Source organism: Diceros bicornis, chromosome 9 (genome assembly GCF_020826845.1).
Source record: "Diceros bicornis minor isolate mBicDic1 chromosome 9, mDicBic1.mat.cur, whole genome shotgun sequence".
Classification (NCBI taxonomy): domain Eukaryota; kingdom Metazoa; phylum Chordata; class Mammalia; order Perissodactyla; family Rhinocerotidae; genus Diceros; species Diceros bicornis.
Window position 1 is genome coordinate 41680797 of NC_080748.1, and position 19463 is coordinate 41700259.

Consider the following 19463-nt stretch of genomic DNA (forward strand, 5'->3'; position numbering starts at 1 on the left):
CATCCACTCATTCTTCCAGATCCAGCACAAATTCCTGTTCCTCTCTGAACGCTTAACTGCCCTTCCTTAGCAGAGCTAGCCCCTCTCTCTCAACGTTGCTGCCATAACTTTTTGTATATAGCTCCATTAAAACATTTAATCAAAGGGGCCAGCCCAGTGGCATAGTGGTTAAGTTCTCCTGCTCCACTTCAGCAGCCCAGGGTTCGCAGGTTCAGATGCCGGGTGCGGACCTACACACCACTCATTAAGCCATGCTGTGGCGGCATTACTCAGGGACAATCTTCCTCAGCAAAAAAAACCCAAAAATGAACAAAAAAAATTTAATCATAATTAATGATTTACATGTGAAAATATGTGTTCCATGTATGCCAGGTAAATGTTAATCACATATATTAAATGAGATGATCAGGTCAAGCATTCGCCACAGAAGTAAGTAAACACTCTATCAATGTGCAATTCATGTATTATGAATTGTATCACCCTTGCTAGGGATCTTAACTGAACACAGTAGCTAAGAAAACAAAGAGAGACAAATAAAAAGATGGAGATGGGAGAGGGGAAAAGCTCACAAGGCACTGACACCAAGTGGAGGTTTAGGTCAAGGAAATCATGTAAGAAAAGTCATGGAAGCAGAGAGATGGACGAATCAGTAAATCCATAGCTAAATATCAACTTGTTTCTCACCTTCTCTATCTAACTGGCAATAGCAATAATCAAATTCCGCAATCAGGGAGTGTAGATGTTACCTACCAGGTCAAGAACAAGAGGAAGCTTTTCTTGTGATGTGTAACTGAGAAGAATTTGTTGTAAGCAGATCAATAAAGCACTATTACCATGGCCCACTTCTTAAGAAAGAGCTCTGTTATACAGAACATTGAATATATTTGCTGTAAGCAAATTTAATCTGCGCAATTACCTGGGAGAAAAAAAATCTCTCAACTTCCTCAATTTTCATATCCTCTAAAATTATATTTAGATAGAAACATTTCAAAATCATCAATGGCATCTGAGGTATGTTTATTCCTAATATAATGATATACCCTTTACATAAAGCAGTCTCACTTTTCTCTCCTTTTAGTCAGCTTGTAAAAAAAAATGCAAAGAAATATTTAAATAGTTAAATGTAAAAATTTTAGTGGCAATTTTTAGCAATTCTCAATATATATACCTTCATAGGTAAGTAACTGAACAGAAAGAATATTAGGTTTAAATAATATTTTGATGTGCCATTTCATTAGTTTGAGAAAGCATAGGTTTATGACATAATTTTGTTATTAAACAAAATTCTTCAGTTGGATTTTCAGATCAGAGAAAATTAATATTTGGATCTAGTTCAGAGGTTGAGTAAATTAGCTCGGTTCACTCTGGGTTTGGGTTCATGGTTCAGTTCAAGTTCTTGATAATGATCCCATCAAAATAGAAATATTTAAATAATGTAATCAGGACTGATATTTAAGAATAAATGTTCAGGCAAATATGTGTTTTAAAAAAACAAACTCACTTTACAGAGGGAGCTAAGGTTAAAGCCAAAAGTTTGAGCGTTCCGGGAGCCAGCATTCATGTAGTTTCCCATTAGCAATACAAGTTCCAGCAACTTGCTAAAGCTTCTGCTCTTCTTTATCTCTTCGCAGGCAGTACTGACAGCCATGATGTCAGGTTTGATGTTGTTCACCTGCTCTTCAAACTGAAGCTTAAAGAGAATAGCACTGAGCCGTGGCCGTAGTCTCTTCACATTGCTCATCTGATGGAAAAGAAAATAGCAGATTTCCTTTAAAATGCATGGTATACTTTAGTACTGTATGACAGCAAATAATATGGGATGATTTATTGGTATGACAGTACCGAAAAAGCAATATGTCCCCTAAAACTGAGAGCAGGGAGAGAAAAAAGCCCTGCTTGTTTCTGTGAGGAATCCAGAGTCATCCCTCAAAGAAAAGATTAATAATTTAGATGCTCAATGAAAAGGAAGCTTTCATTAAGTTACAAAGTTTAAGTAATAAAGTATAATTTTTTTCATATAATATAAAAAATTAAATTTTAAAAAGGTAACAGGATACAGAAGCAACAAATTATACAGCATTCTTATTAATTTTTGTTCAATACGGAAATATGTTGGGTCATGTTTGAAACATGTTCAGAAAGGTCTAAAGAGGGTTTGTTTTCTTCAAATAGCTATTGCTGTCCTCAGAAGCCCTGCTGAGTAACAGTATGTGTTGGACAGAGGGAGAGTAAATAGGTCCCAATTTGTACTAAATTGACTTTCTTCAGAAACACAGGAAAGGAATGACTCCTGACACATACTAAATTAACAGAGTCCGAGTTAGGAGACGCGGGCGGAGCAGGAGACAGAGGTGTTACAAAGCCACAGGTCTACCACATGCCCAATTAACCCTGTTGGGAATGTGGGGGGTTGCAGGTGTCAAAAAACGCCAGAAGGGTCAGCAAGTTCTTGCCTTAAATTTACATCTCCATGTTTCATAAACACATGTGAGGGGAACAGCCACTGACCTGAAGGCTGCAGACATACTACGCTTAAGCTATATATGATTTCTTCAACCATTAGGGATTCAATCATTAAGGATTTGAGACTTAAAACACATTGATGGTGCAGTAATTGTAAAACTGTTGAACTTCAACTACTATTGTAAATATCAAAAGCAGTTGGAGGCAAGGTCAGGAAAAAAAACAGTGACAGAACACGATAGCGTTAAAATAGGGATTGGTTCTGTAAATCACAGACCCTAAAGGAAAGGGTAAAAAACAATGTCATAGGAAGCTTATAGAATTTCTGTTCAGAAGACAGAAAGCTGTCTGCTCATAATATAATGACTGTTATTTAAAATAAAATATATCATACAAAAGCCTGAACTTATTAGATCTCATAGGATAATACAGATACTGCCTTAATAATGTAACAATATAACCCAGCATACTCATCTAACAAGAACTGAGCAATAAAGTTAGCTCCCAGCACACACCTCTGAGACAATATCTTCAGATGGACTAAATCCTTAGTGACTGAAAAGTTTCTTAGCAAATAATATCTAATTTACATCTAGTACTCTCCCCAGCCATTTGACAGGTTAAATGTTTACGTGTATACAACCAAGATTCTAAGAGTTCAACTAATGTAATTAATAAGAAGTACCCTCTACAAAGAACTTCAAGAAATGTCTTCAAATTCTTCTGTCTAGAGGAAATTTTTTTTCTCTCCTAGGAGAGAGTAAAAAGCTATAAGCTCAAAAAAGATATTAAAAAAAAAAAGTTACTAATAACAGTTTCATACAGTAAATTTAAGTAATACAAAATTTTAGAAAGACAAAGTGAGGCCCTATTAGAATATCAGCTCTTAGTGGGATGAATCTTTCTGTTTGGACATTGTCTAGCACACAAAGTAGACTTAAGCACTGATTACTACTCATCAAGTCATTTCATATGTCTTAACAATGCTCCTAAATGGACTCACTTCCCTGGAATTTTTATCCTCAAACATCACAAATGGTAGACATTCATATTATATTGGCCCAATTCTGTACAATGCTCTATTACATTTAATATATCCTTTAGAATAATGAGATGTCACATGAGTACATATAGTTACGGCCATTCAAAAGGTATATAATGTGCCCACAGCATCTCTCTTTTCAGCCTGTGCCATTATTCATGATCATGAAGTCAGGTATTTGGCCCTTTGCAATAAACATGAGAAGGAATTCTCCAGAATTCCATGCAAAACCTTAGTATTACAAAATGTATTAATTTTAACATATATTACTATACTACTTCATGCACAAAAAGCAAAAAAAAAGACTCTTTAAATGCCTGTATGATACCACCCCAAAATATGTTACAGGTTTCCTGCTGACAAGCTAACCATATGTAGCCAGCATAAAGTAATTAATTTTCCTAGAAAAATATAACCTAGATTTGTATGAGTAATGAGCCTACCTGGCACTAGGGACAGGTACCTTGAAAAGATAGAGTAAGTCTATGATGTAATGCAGAACACGATGCTATGCGGTAGTGAAAATCTCTGACAAAGCAAAGTCAGGAAAGGTAACCTAAAAACAGGTCTTTGAACAACATGTTTTTAAATTAGATGTCCTTTTCATATTGTTCTTTCTTCCACATTTAGAAAAGTTAGTCTTTTGACTGATAGGAAGTTTTAGTGAACAAAATTACTGAGCTGGAAAGGAACTTGAGAGATCGCCTGGAGCCAGTTCCTGTCTTTAGTCTATTAAGTAGCCCACCCTAGGTCAAATGGTTGCCCCTTTTTAAAAAAAAACCTCGATGAAAGCTAATGTTCTGAGACCTAAATCTTGGGATCCACGATAATTACAGCAGGGTTTTTTTCCTTAGTCAAATCAAAGTTTGTTCAGATGGGATCAAAGAAAAAAGGTTAAAAAAATGGGAAAATACTTTTTAAAAACCTTGAAGAATGTTTCCTCATCAGTTCATATATTCTATCAACACTGGGGATTTGCATTCCATTTGCTAAGGAACCTAGAACCCTGACTTGTCTGCCAAAGATTAGGCTGAATGCAGAAATGGAGAGCTATGGCGCTCAAATAATACTCTCAATAGTAACAGAGTCATTAAAAAAAAGGAGGGGACTGGCCCAGGGGCGTAGCAGTTAAGTTCACGCTTCCACTTCGGCAGCCCGGGATTTGCAGATTTGGATCCTGAGTGCAGACCTACTGACCACTCATCAAGCCATGCTGAGGCGGTGTAACACTTAGAAGAACTAGGAGGACCTACAAGTGGATATACAGCTATGTACTGGGGCTTTGGGGAGAAAACGAAAATTAAAAAAAAAAAAAGAAGAAAGGAAGGGTTACAGTAAAAATAACTTTAAGATACTTAGTAATTAGAATGTTAGAGGAAACTAGAATTTCATTTTCACAGAGGTATCCTTTAAATTTATTGTTACAGAAGCTTAGCAATGTTAACACACGACACCAAAATTGGACAATGATGAGTTATAATCTGAAGATCAATCTAAAGGCATAAAAAGAAAAGTAAAAATACTTTGATTTCACTACTATTTTTTGAAGGCAGGGTGTACTCTTGCAATCTTCCCCACCCTACCACCATAGACGTCACATGCCAGAATGAAAAGAACCTTAAAAATAGTGACTGGTGAAAATCAAACAAGCAGCAACATACAGAACCCTAAGGGTAATTTTTATTTCAAAATTTTGTTGGTTGGCAACATATGTGTTGTTGCAGCAGGAACAAAATAAGATGAAGAAACCTTTAGAAAATCAGTGAACCAACAAGTATTGACTGGGTGCCCACTCAGTGTGATGAAAGGCGCAGAAGTCTTGATTGCTGCCCTTATAGCAAAGATCATCTAATTCTTCCCATCTGTCTTAAAGGGTAAAAAGTAGAAAAAGTCCCCAGGGCGATGTAATCTCCCATAATCTCATTATGGTTATGTTTTTCACATGTGATTTTAATTTTATCCATTATTCTATGGGGGAAAAAACCGGAATCGCTTTGACATTTTTTATACCAACTCTGTTTAACACCATATCTGGTTCTCTTTATGCAGTTTCTCTTATAAACAAGGGATTTTCAGGAGCCAACTTACTCAAGCTTTGTTGGGTCCCTCCTCTCTTCTTGCCTGCAGACTTATGTAGGCTCACCTCAAAAGAAATTTTAGTACAAGCTCCATATCTCTATTATTCTACCCTAAAGTCGTTATAAATCTAGTTAACCACTCATTTAACTTTCTAACACTACAAGTAACCTACTGATTGAAAAGCTACTAGCTTCAGTTTTACTTGACTGACTATTCTAATCTTTTACTTCATACACTTTGTAAATACATAATTATAAGGAATAATGAACAGCATTTCAGGAAGGTTAAATGACTCCTTCAAGGTCACGTGGCCAGTAGGACATGGACCTAGAGCAAACTTGCTGCCAATCAAGTATGTGCCACTAAGAGCCATACAATGTGGAAATTAATAACCACGACTTAAAAACCATCTGATACACAAACTACTTCTACTGTTTTCCTATGAGTAGCAATGGATTTTAATTTCTCCACAGCAGTTATTCGATAAAACACTATGGAGATGACCCTGCTGTGAGCTCTGCCTGCTTCTGCTTCACATTTCTTTCCTTTCTCCTTATATCCAGCTACTCCCTGTTGTGCTGAATTTTTAATATTTTCTCCAGATGCACTTTTGTCGTCCCCTCCACGCTGCATTCTCCACTCATATTTCCATATTAGCTAATTCTTCTGCTCTGTGGGAGAGGTGTGATAAGCAAGGAGAATGTGAAAAAACAAATGCATCTTTGTGAAAAACAAGACTAGAGAAAATGACAGAAGGTTGAGGGAAGAAAGTGGCATCTGAGAAAGGAATGTGATCTAATAACAGAATTAAGACACTTAGGAAAAAATTTTAAACTTGATTTTTCTAATTAAACAATATGAAAAGTACCTATCCTTTACTGTTAGCTGACATTTTCATGATCTCAAGAATTCTCAAAAAAAAAGAAAAGTTCATTTCACTTTAAGAAAGGCATCAAAAACACAGCTATTCAAGCGTCGTATGCCTGGGTAGTGCTCAGAATATCAAAAATGTTTTTAAAATAAGTGTGCCCTTATGATATTAAAACTCCTAAGCTAAAATTATTGTTTAAAACTACACAACAGCAAAGTACATATGGTACATTTTTTACATATTTTCATAGGAGCAAGGTAAAGCCAAAAACTATACAAAAAATATTATAAGGATAAAATATATATTCCTCCAGTTAGTCAAGAAATAGACAATTGGCTATAGACGTCAGATATTGCTCTATCTTTGTTTACAAACGCTTATCAATTCTGGACCACTAAGGATTTCACCAGAGGTCCAAATGAGTTCTGTAGATACTCAGGATCTGCAACCGGTAAAGTTAGAGAGCGAGAGACTTCTTACTTATTTTGGCAGTCTTAGCATACTCTTAACACATAAGTTTCATATCTGATGAATTAAAAAGCTGGCATAAAACCCAGAACAATTCTGCGGTCTTAAATTCATTCATGTCTGCTTCCAGACAATCCTCACCCTACCACAAGAAACCAATGTTTTGATTTCCATCACTATAACTTAGTTTTGCCTGTTCTTGAAATTTATATTAATGAAACTTTCAGTAAATACTTTCTGTGTCTGGCTTCTTTCACTCAACAAAATGACTTGAGATTCATACACACGTATGTGTTGTAATTCAGGACTTAGTTCCTTTTTATTAACTTGCAATATTTCCTTGCAAGAATATATCAGAATTTGTTTAGCCACTTGCCTGTTGATGAACTTTTGGGTTCTTTCCCCCAGTTTGGGGCTATGTAGTGGGTTGGATTGAATAGGGACTTGAAAAACGATGTATCTAAGTCCTAACCCCAGGTACTTGTGAATGTGACCATATTTAGAAATACAGTCTTGGCAGATGTAAATAAGTTAAAGATTTCCAGATGTGATCATATAAATATCACAATATTTAAGTGGGCCCTAAATCCAATGCTATGTCATTTTAATACAAAAGGGAGAGAAAGACACACACAGGAGAAGGTGAAGTGAAGAGGGAAGCAGAGATTGAAGTAATGCAATAAGTAAAGAAATGCCAAGGATTACAAGCAGCCTCCAGAAGCTAGGAGAGAGGCATGGAACAGATTCCTCCTCAGAGTCTCCAGAAGGAACCAACCCTGCCAACATCTTGATTTAGGACTTTTGGCCTCCAGAAATGTGAAAGAATAAATTACTGTTGTTTTAAGCCACTAAGTTTGCAGACATTTGTTAAGGCAGCCCACAGAAACTAATACAGGATATTATGAATATTCTTGTACGTGTCTTTTCATTTCTATGACATAACCAAAAGATATAGGGTAAATCTATACTTAACTTTATAAGAAATTGTTAAACTGTTTTACAAAGTGGCTTATACCACTTCACATCCCCTTTACCAATATCATGTTTTATTATGGAAGCTTTACATTTTATCTTTGCATGTTTCGGTCTATTCTCCATCCCTCATTAATTGTTCTGTGTGGTGTGAGATCCAGGAGCTGAGATTCATTTTAGTCCATTGGATATCCAAGTTTTGCAGCATCATTTGATACAAAGAAGTTCCTTTCTCTGCTCATGAGCCTTAAAGTCTTTGTTGAAAATCAATTGATGACATCTTTGTGACTCTATTTCTAAACTTTCTAGAAAAAAGTATATTTGTATATCCTTAAGCCAAAACCTTACTGTCTTGGTATCAAATCAGTGGTCTAAGTCCTCCAAGTTTGTCCTTCTGCAAAATTAATTTTGTCTATTCTAGGTCCTTTGCATGCCATATGAATTTTTGTAATTTGTTGTTAATTATTATAATAAAACCTGCTGGGATTAATTGGGCATGTGAATATGTGTATCAGGAATCTATAGATCATCTGAGGGAAAAAATGAAATGAAATCTTAACAATATTGAGTCTTCCACACTATGAGCATGGTAAATATCTCATTTACAATTTAAATTCTCTCAGCAATATCTTGTAGTTTTCAGTGTAGAAAATTTGCACGTTTAGTGAAATGTATCCTTAAGTACTTTATGTTCTTTAATGCTATTGTAAATAGTACTATTTTTGTTTGTTTTCCAATATATCATTGCTTGTAGAGAAAAACACAACTGATTTTGGTATACTGACTATTCTGCGGCCTTACTAAATTCACTGGTTACTCCTAACAAGTTTATTATAGATTCCTTATAAAGTCACATAAACCACCAGGACACTTAAAAATAAAGATGGTTCACTTCCTCATTTCCAACGTATAGGTCTTTTATCTCTTTTCTTTTTCTTATTACACAGGTTGGAACATGCATTATAAAGCTGAAAAGTGGTAAGATAGATATCCTTGCCTGGTTTCCAATCATAAAAGACAAAGCATTTTAATCTTTCACAATTAAGTATGAGGATAGCTCCATGTTTTCCATAGATGTCTTTATCAGGTTGAAGAAATTTCTTTCTATTTCTAGTTGGTAGAATTCTGTCAAATCTTTTTTTATTTTGCATCTAGATAATTATATGATTTTTCTCCCTATTTTCTGGTAACATGGTCAACTACATTAATTATTTTTTGAATGTTAAACCAACCTTGGTCACAGTATACTTCCTTTTCATGCATTGTAATATTTGATACAAAAATATTTTACTGATAATTTTTGCATATGCATTAATATATGATATGAGTCTTTAACGTTCTGTAGTGAATTCCTTTCTTTGATTCCTGATATCTGTAATTTGAGATTTTGGTTTTCTTTTTCAGTGTTTTCCCATTCATTAGGTTCAAAATAATTTCTTCTTTGACCCACAAGTAATCAAAAGCCATGTTATGCAATTTTCAAACAGTGAGAGATGTTCTATTATTATTATTGTCCAATTTAACTTTGTTTTAGAGAGAAAACATACAAGGCTTCAATCTTTTGAAAATTACTGAGACTTATGTTCCCATATGGTCTACCTTGGTGAATGTCTGGCGGGGGTGGGGGGGGGCGGGAGGGGGTCTACTTTTTCTCGTATTTACTGAAAGAGAAGCATTAAAGTCACATTATAATTGAAGTGTTATCTATTTCTCCATTTAATTCTGCCAGTTCTTGCTTCATGAATTTTAATGCTCTTTTATTAGGTGCATACACATTTAAGACGATTATTTCTAGTAAATTACTCCTTGTAGCATTGTGTAATGGCACAATTTCCTGTAATATGCTTTGCCTTGGAATATACATTCTCTGAAATATACGTAGCTATGCTCCTCTTCCTATAGTTTACTATCTATTTTCCATTTGTTCTTTCTGATCTTTATCTCTCTTTTACCCCTCTCCTGCTTTTGTGTTAACTAAGTGATTTTTAGTATTCCATTTTATTTCTTCTACTGGCTTCTTAACTATGTCCCTTTTTACGTTTTTCCTAGTTGTTCTAGGACTAACAACATGCATCTTTATTTATTTTAGTCTATTTAGAGTTATTGCTAAGTTAATATTGTACCTGTTCCTATTTTTCATTTCCTACCTCACCCTTCCAACATTTCACTCTCATTTCACATCTTCTGATTCATTCCATGTATGTAATGTTACAACAGCACAATTCCATTTGTCCTACCCCATCATTTGTGGATTACTATCATATCTTTTACCTCTATGTACATATAAATTCCATTCTGAGTGTTATTTTTTTTAATTATTAGTTTTCTTTTAAGTAAATTATGAGAAGAAAGAAAAAATAGTTTATTTACTATTTCAGGAGCTCTTCACTCCTTTTTGTGGATCTGAGTTTTCATCTGATATCATTTCCCTTTGGTCTGAAGGACAATCTTTAGCATTTCTTGTAGAGCAGGTCTGATGGCCACAAACTGTTTTCACATCACCAAAAATGTCTTTTTTTACCCTACTTTTGGAAGGGTATCTACTAAATAGAAAATTCTGAGTTTTCAGGGTTTTTTTATTTCAACACTTTAAATACACTCTTCTGTTGACTTCGCTTTCCATTTTTTCTGTTAAATCAGCAAAATCTCTCATCCTAGTTTTCCTATATGTAATGTATCTTTTTTTCCCCCTCAAGTTACTTTCATGATTTTCTCTTTATCTTTGGCTTTCAGTAGTTTGACTAGAATGTGCCAAAGCGTTTTTCTTTATATTTGTCCTGGTTGTGGTTTGCTGAGCTTCTTGAATCATAAGTTTGTTTTTCACGCAATTTGGCATTTCTTGGCCATTATTTCTTCAAATATTTGTCAGTCCCAATCTTACTCTCCTCTCCTTTTTGGACTCCAATTACAAGTGTTTTACACTGTCTGACTACCTCCCATATACTACTAAACCCATACACTAAATATTTCAATGAAGTTGTTGAATTTTGAGAATTTCCATACGGTAAATTTTAATAGTTTTCATTTCCGTGCAAAGATTTCTTAATTAAGACCGTGTTGTCTTTGATTTCTTGAATATAATTTCCTTCAGTTCTTTGAACATATTTATAATATCCAGATTAAAGTCTTTGCATGTGAAATCCAAAATCTGGGCCATCGTGCCTCTTTGGCTGTTTTTTCTTTGACAATACAGACCATTTTATTATTCTTTACTTTTTAATTAAATATTGAAATGTTGTAACAACTCTTGAGTTGTAATATTCCTTTTAAAAAGGAATGTTTGCTCTTGTTTTAGCAGACAAATCAATCATGAGGTGATGACCTGAAATTGTACAGGCTCGAGTTTACACTGTTAGGGCAGCTCTGTGGAAAGTAAGAGGTGCCTCCCCAGCCCTCTGTCTTGGTGGGACTCAATCTCCAAACTGTCTTCCCAGAGGAGTCTGTAAGACTTGATTATAGGTTCTGTTAGGGTAGGTGAAGAGTAGGTACTCCTTTAGGGTGTCGTCCTCATTCCTAAAGTGCAATCTTTCCAGTTGTTCGAGTGAATGCAAACTAAGTTAATGAGGTGTTAAGTAGATTTCTCTACCCTGGCAGGACCAGAACTCCAATGCTTCCCAGTAATGCTGGACCTCTAGCATCTCTGTTCCACTCTCCCCTTGCAGCAGTTCCTGTCTGGCAATCTTGTTCAGCGTAGGAACAGTCCAGTCTCCAGGCAGAGACTCAAAGGAGATCCCCACCTGAACTACTGGAGTCCCTTTTTGTACAATTCCTTCCCCTAAAATGCCCTGCCCTGCAGATTCCAGCTGTTTCAGCTGCTATGAATTCTGATCTCTGCCTCCTCAGCTCAGAGAAAACCACACCTTCTGCTCCAACTCTAACTCTCTGTTTTATATTTGGAAAACTTTCACCAGGCCAAAAGCTGGACATTCATGAAATTCATCAGTTTCTGCTCTCTCAAGGTTTGCAGTTTCTCTTTACTGGTTGTCTACTGTCTTAAAACAGATGACTTGTATAGTTTGTCCAGTTTTATCATTTTTAGTAGTTTATACAGCTTTTGTTAAATTTATTCCTAAGTATATTATGGTTTTTTATGTTATTGTAAATGGAATTTTAACAACTTTTTCCTATAATTTCAGTTTTAAGCATACAAAAAACACTCTTTACCCAGATTAACCAATCATTTCCATTTTACCCCATTTGCTTTATCATAGTCTCTCTATCTTCCTCTCCATACATGTGTATCAATTTTAAAGGAAAAAAGTATATAAATATTATACATACATATTTGGTTAAGGTGATGTCCACCAGTTTTTCCAATGTAAGGTTACTATATTTTTCTTTTATAATTAATAAGTAATTTACAGGGAGATGCTTTGGGATATGTAAATAGTATGTATATAATCTATTTTCATCAAATTTTCACCTGTGGCAACAGCTGCTAGGTAAAATATCCATTATAGTATTTGCTCAAGTTTATTAAAAATGCACTTTACAAATCTTCCAGATGGCTTCAAGAATGAGACATAAAATAAATCAGCCTATATCTACAACAATTACACTTTAAGTCACAAGTGTGATAAAACTGCCTAACTCCATAGTAACTTACAGTTCCATAAGTCCAGCCTCTCCTTTCCCATTTTTTTTTTTTAATTTTTTTCCCCCAAAGCCCCAACAGATAGTTGTATGTCACAGCTGTGCACATCCTTCTAGTTGCTGTATGTGGGATGCGGCCTCAGCATGGCCGGACAAGCGGTGCGTTGGTGCGCGCGCAGGATCCGAACCCAGGCCGCCACAGCGGAACGCGCGCACTTAACCACTAAGCCACGGGGCCGGCCCTCTCCTTTTCCATTATATTTCCAAAATAGTCTTAGAAGAGAATATGTAGATCTATATAATGAGATTTGTAGAATACAGAAAATGCTTCCCAGGCACTAGATGATACGCGGATCTAAAAAGCAATCTTAAAACAATGTTGTTTGCAAAGTGATGAATCATAAGAGACCTTTTTGCTTATAACTACAAAATGCTTTAGGCTTTATTTCAAATGAATGATGCATGGCTAGTAATTAGTATGTGACTGTAATGATGTTGTTTTGTTTTCACAAATGAAACAAATTAAGCAGATTGTGCCATAAAATTTCAACACTACATAGACAGTCTGACTAGAAAGCATCATATTTCCATATCAAATAACAACAACAACAAAAAACTCCCCCAATTCCTATTACGGACTTAAACGTCCCACTTTTTAGTTATCTATATAGAAGATTTAAAATCCAATGAAAATAAAGGGAAACTAAGAAAATTTCCAAAAACGTAATTTCAAGTTCAACAATTCAAGTTCTTACATAAACATTCCAAGTAATTTATATCTAATATTAACTCAAAGTTAATCTTTATTAAAAATAAATTGTTCCAGTAATGAAACATACAGAAAGCACTGCTAAAAGCAACTTCAAGTAACGTGGGCACCTATAGTAAACAGAAATACAAGAGTGACTGCCACCATTAGAAATGGAGTATGTCCTTCAGTGTCATAAAACCATGATTCACAGCTGAGCTGTAATACTTACTGGTTGAGTGAAAAAGTTGCCTCATCTATGGAATGGTAATGCCCATTTCTTTTTTTTTTAATTATTTTCCTTTTTTCCCCCAAAGCACCAGTAGATAGTTGTATGTCATAGCTGCATATCCTTCTAGTTGCTGTATGTGGGACGCGGCCTCAGCATGGCCAGAGAAGTGGTGCATCGGTGTGCACCCCAGATCCGAACCCGGGCCGCCAGCAGTGGAGCGTGCGCACTTAACCGCTAAGCCACAGGGCCGGCCCTAATGCCCATTTCTGAGTTATATTTTTGGAGTTATATATATCTGAGGATCAGATATAATTTTTCATTTATGTATCAAATATTTACTGAAACTTATTACATGCTAAACACTGTTTTAGGCCTTAAAGATTCATATTGAAAATAAGACAATAAGGACCTGGTCCAAATGGAGTGTACTATAAGCAAGCAGAAAAAGAAAGGGAGAGCGAGAGATAGAGAAACAATAATAACAGACAAGATCCATATGATAATGATAAGTGCTATGAATAAGTGGAAAATAGGGTAAAGTAGATAGAGAATGATGGGGCTATATCATTATGAGTGCTTCTGTGAGGGAGCGGCATTTGAGCTGAAGCAGACGGAACAGCAAGAGTAAAGGGAAATCTGAGGTGGGAACAGAAAATGAACATCCCTAAACAGAGCGGACAAGGAGGAGAGTGGTAAAATAGGAGGTTGAAGAAATAGAGACTAGATCATCTTACAAATTACAATGAAATTAAAAATCACCAGAAGATCCAAAGGGAAATTCCCCTTCTGGTCAAAGATGGAATAACAGGGACTGGCCTTACCCCCTCTGTCTGAAACAACAGTTTTCACACATTGGACACCTGGCAGTGTGGCACAGTGGTGCCTGAGAAAGGGGAAACAAACAAGGTGAGCCCTATGACTGCCCCAGCTTACTGTTTGGAAAGAGTTTCCAAACAGCGGCACTTGGAGAAGGAACCCAGGTGGAGCCAGGAGGTCTCCATGAGTTGAGAAGAGCGAGGTGAGAGTCTGAGAACGCCAGGGCAGCTAGAGTTCTCAGAACAGAGTACCAGAAAGGACTACCACAGACAGAAAGTTCTGGAGATCTCAAGAAGATCCCCCCAAGTCTTTAGCTGTGGTACTCAACAGAACATGCGTGTGGGAAAACTACTAGAGGCTGCAGAAAAAATCAGCAAAAAAGACTCAAAGTAACAGTGCCTGATTCTCACAGAGGGTTGGGAATAGTACCTGTTCTCATCAGCCAGAGGGGAAAAAATCTCATAATTCATGGGACAGTGAGCAGAGTACTCAGAAGGGTACTTCCTCAACAGTGGGAAAAATAAGTTCTAGAGTCAAGGCTACTCTGATTCCAAGTAACAAAGCTTTAAATCAAGCCATAATAGAATAAAACTCTTTCTGAGTAATTTGCTTCCTAAAACAAAGCTCAAGAATATTTAAAAGAATACAAAAGCATTTAGAGTACAGCAAGGTAAAATTTTTGTTTGGCCCCTCACCAAAATTTACTAGGCATGCAAAGAATCATGAAAATACAGCCAACGAGGAGAAAATTTAATAAATACAGATCAAGAAATGCATAGATGACAGAATTACTAGATAGGGAAGTTAAAACAGTTATTACAACTATGTTTCATATGTTTGAGAAGGTTGAGGAAAGATTGAGGATTTTAAGTAGAGCCATGAAAGATTTAAAAAAATCCCAACTGAACTTCTAGAGAAGAAAAACATGATACCTGAGATGACCAAAAAGGAAAAACAGCAGATTAGACACAATAAAAGAAAATATTAGTGAATTGGAATACATAGCAATGGAAATAATCCAAAATGAAAAAGAAAACAAAAAGAGCATCAGTGAGCTATGAAACAACTTCAAGAGGCCTAATATATGCATAACAAAAAAATATGTGTAATTGAAGTCCCTGAAATAGAGAGAAGGGAGGTATAGAAAAAAATTTTTGAAAAAATGGCTAAAAATTTCCAAATTTGACAAGAATTAAAAACCCACAGATTAAAGAAATTCAATGAACCCCAAAGATAAAAAAAACAAGAAGAAAACCCAAAGTACATCATAACCAAATTGTATAAAACTAGCAATAATGATAAAATCTTCAAAACAACTAAAGACAGAAAGATACTCACACAGAGGAATAAAGTTATAATGATAGCAGATTCCTGTCTGAAATAATGAGAAGACAGTAGAGTAACATGTTTAAAGTACTCAAAGAAAAAACTGTCAACCTGGAATTCCTCACCCAGGAAAACACTCTTCAAAATGAAAGTGAAAAAGGACTTCCTCAGACATACAAAAACTGAGAGAATTCATTAGCATTGGAAGAAATGTTACGGGTAATTCTTCTGGCAGAAGGAAGACAATTCCAGAGAAAAGTCAAGATTTAACAAATGAGTGAAGAACCCTGGAAATGGTATATATGTGTGTAGATATAAAAGACAACTGATTGTTGAAAGTAAAAATAATAACAATGCGTAAAGAGTTTTAAACACACACCTAGGCAAAACCTATAATAACAGCACAAAGACCAAGAGGAAGAAAATAGGAGTATCTTGTTGTAAGGATTTACACCACACATAAAGTGGTATAATATCACTTGAAGGTAGTTAAAAATAGATATTATAAATTCTAAGGCAACCACTAATAAAACAAAGAGTAATAACTAATAAACCAAAAAAAAAAAGATAGTCATTAAAATACTCAACCCAAGAGAAAAAGAGTACCAAAGAATAGATAAGATAAATAAAAAATATATAGTAAGATGGTAGATTCAAACCCCACCACATTAATAATCACATTAAAAGAAAATGGCCAAACATTCCAGTTAAAAGGCAGGTCACCAGACTTGATTTAAAAAAAGAAAAAAGCAATACTCAACTAATACGCTGCCTATAACAATAGTAGGTTAAAAGAAAAAGGACTAAAAAGATATACCACGTTATCACTAATCAAAATAAAGCTGGAACAGCTATATTAACATAACACAAAGTAAATTTCAAAACCATTAGAATATTTTAAGTTTGGAAGTGAAATAATCTCATTTAGTTTTATAGTAAGAGGTCACTAGGTGCTATGTGGAAAATGACACATGCATTCAAAACACGAGGCATAGGGCCTGAAACACAGTAGGTAATCAACAAACAGCAAACACAAATATATATGCAGTTATGATGGACTGGCCCAGCATCACCATCCTGGATATTCTATCTTTTCTCAACAATGTTATTCTAAAATTAATACCCACACTTTATTCTACTTTAAATTTGGCTTCCCACTGCCATTCATTAACACATGTGAAACAAATCACTACAGGCATGGCAATCCCTGCCTGTTTTTCAGAATTTCATTTAAAAGAGGGATTATGAGAAATCATTAAAATACCATAAACATGATATTTTCGTTCAAGAGTTACTCTGGCTAAATCCTCTAAATTTGCAAGTGGTTAATTAGTTACATGTTCCAGATTGATCAGTGGACCAGGTAAAGGTTAGCTAGTCATAGAGTGAAAGGGAAAGTTGGAGCTGGATGTAGAGGTAGTGGAGGTAAGAGAGAGTGACACAGAAAAACTCTCTATGTTGTAGATTAGTTTATTTAAAAGTAATAAAGAATAAGAGGGCCTTTACCCATTAACACTTGCTAACTAGCTCATATTTTAAAACAACTCTCCCCCAAATACTCTTACATGACCAATTCCTTGACTTGACTTTAATTTCTCCTATGCCATTTTTGCAAATTCTTGCTCTTTCTCCGATACCAGAATATTAATGGCAAAAGTGTTTCTGTATTCATTCCAAACATAAACCCATTAAGAATGACACCTTGCTGTGTTTCTTAGTATTGATTGTTCACAGTTTTTGTTCTCTGTTTCTACATTAGGACAAATAAAATTCATTCAGGGACTTCTAAAAATAAATCAATGGCCTTTCAGAAATTCATTCGGTGTTTGGGTTCATGTTTCAGTTCAAGCCAATGATTTGGTGGGTGCGTTTTGGGAGCATTCAAATCAAATCACTGTGATACATTTTCAGGCAACTCCTCTGCCCTTCAGTAATAAAGCGTGTCTATTGCTCTGTCCGAAGATGTCAGAGGGGCCAGGTCTGTGGTCTGCATTTCAAACAGAATGGAGAACTATGGGGATACTGACTACGGTGTGGTAAGACAAAGGAAAGTCTGAAGGTAGGATTCAGACAAGGAACCTAACTAGGTAGAAACCTGTATTTTGGGGAGGATGAAGTTGGGCAAAAGGTAGTCTTTAACTGGCAAGAGATAAAATTACTAAAGCCAACAGTCAGTATCATGAATAGTTCCAAAGGAAGTTATAAGAATCCAATAAGAAATAAGGGGCTAAGATGACAGCAGACATAGCCTCTCCTAATCAAAAAACTGAGAAGAGCAAACAAGGAAAAAAACAAAAGGTGTCAGTAATAGAATGAGAGGAGAACAGCAGACAGACAATTAAGCAATAAAGCAAAGGATTGTCATGAAGCTAACTGAACTAGTTTTCTCTTAATTACATACAAAATATAGAATGCTTTAAAAAATTCTGGGTCAAAACTTAAGAAAAGCATAAATAAAGATAGTGTCAAAGAGACCTATAATACAAAAGCTGCTGACCCTTAAATCCTTTCAGAACATACTGGCATTCAATTGATCAGAATGATTTAGGTGCTTTACTGTGGCTAGTGGTTCCAAAGGGAGTTACTTACAAAGGAAACATTGATAAAATAGGATAGAAAGACTCTACTTGCCCATAGCATAAAATTTCAGTAATGCCACATAGTTACTATAGGAAGAAACACATAATGCAACATCAACGAACAGGACATCGCCGGTATAAATACCAGTCCAATCACAGTTTCAGCATAAAGCCACAAACTATGAAAACTCTTAAACATATTAAAATTTATACTAAATCGTAACTATTTAATGTATAAACGTAAGTCAATGCACTATATGTGGTACAGTACATATACATATACACATATATAAAAAGAATTAGATTTTCCTAGCAGATAGGTATTTGAAAAAATATTATAATAAGTCAAATGAATTGGTGGGGGTGATGCTGGTGATACATAAATTAACAATAGCTTTTCACTAAAGGAGGAAAAAAAAATCACATTAACTGTTTCCTCACCCATCTGTTAAACAAATATAATATGTGGACTTGGATAAAAAATTGGCATCCTCGGTAAAGAAAGAAAAATAACAATAATAATGGATAATAGCTGAGTTGCAGGACAGGAAACTTGACCCAATGTTAGAGGGAAGAAAACAAACAAATTTATCCTTTCAAAAGAGCCAAGTCTGGTATGTAAGATAAGGATGTTTAATGAAATAAACAATTCAACACAAAATAAATATATAAGCTAAGAGGGAAAAGGAAAAAAAAAAAAAAAAAAAAAAAAAAAAACTCAGACAAGTACTATAATAAACCAAATAAATATAGGACCAAAACACGGCCACCCTCTGTCCCAGGAGGCACAATACAAATTAAGTTAAATAAAACTTGATACAATTGATTATGGGTATCTCAGAAGTTTTCAAGGGCTCTTACTCTTAGCACCAGAGTGCCAGTTCCCTGTCAACCAGGGGACAAAAAATGAGGGAAAGTCTTCTCAAGTGAAGTCAGTGGTCAGGCACAAAGAGAAATGAGCCAGACTAGGCAGTCCACTTTCCAGAAACATCTACACTCACCAGGCTTTTCAAGGAAAGACAGAGGATGTCCCTCCCATGGGGCCCTGAGTGTCTGAAGATAAAAAATGGTTAGTATTCAGCTTTGGTAAAAAAAAAAAAAAAAACAACGCAGAGACAGGCCTGGTCCTCAGCAAAAACACAAGGTAGGCCAAAGTCTATCTTTAAAAACCTCTCTCTTTGCATTCATTTGCCTTTTTCCCACCTCCTGTATCCATCCACTTCTTTGCCAATAGATCAAGCCCTGTGCCTAGAAACCAGACAATATGGTGGAAA

The 19463-nt window shown here is 35.4% G+C and overlaps 1 protein-coding gene across 2 annotated transcripts in view; it reads right to left on the minus strand.

Annotated features, from left to right (window-relative positions):
• The window catches only part of DIAPH3 (diaphanous related formin 3), a 486334-nt gene that overhangs the window by 220807 nt on the left and 246064 nt on the right, over positions 1 to 19463 (minus strand). For both annotated transcript variants that reach the window (XM_058548276.1, XM_058548275.1), the window contains one exon: positions 1502 to 1741. In XM_058548276.1, the coding sequence (XP_058404259.1) occupies positions 1502 to 1741 (240 nt within the window). The remainder of the gene's footprint in view (positions 1 to 1501; positions 1742 to 19463) is intronic.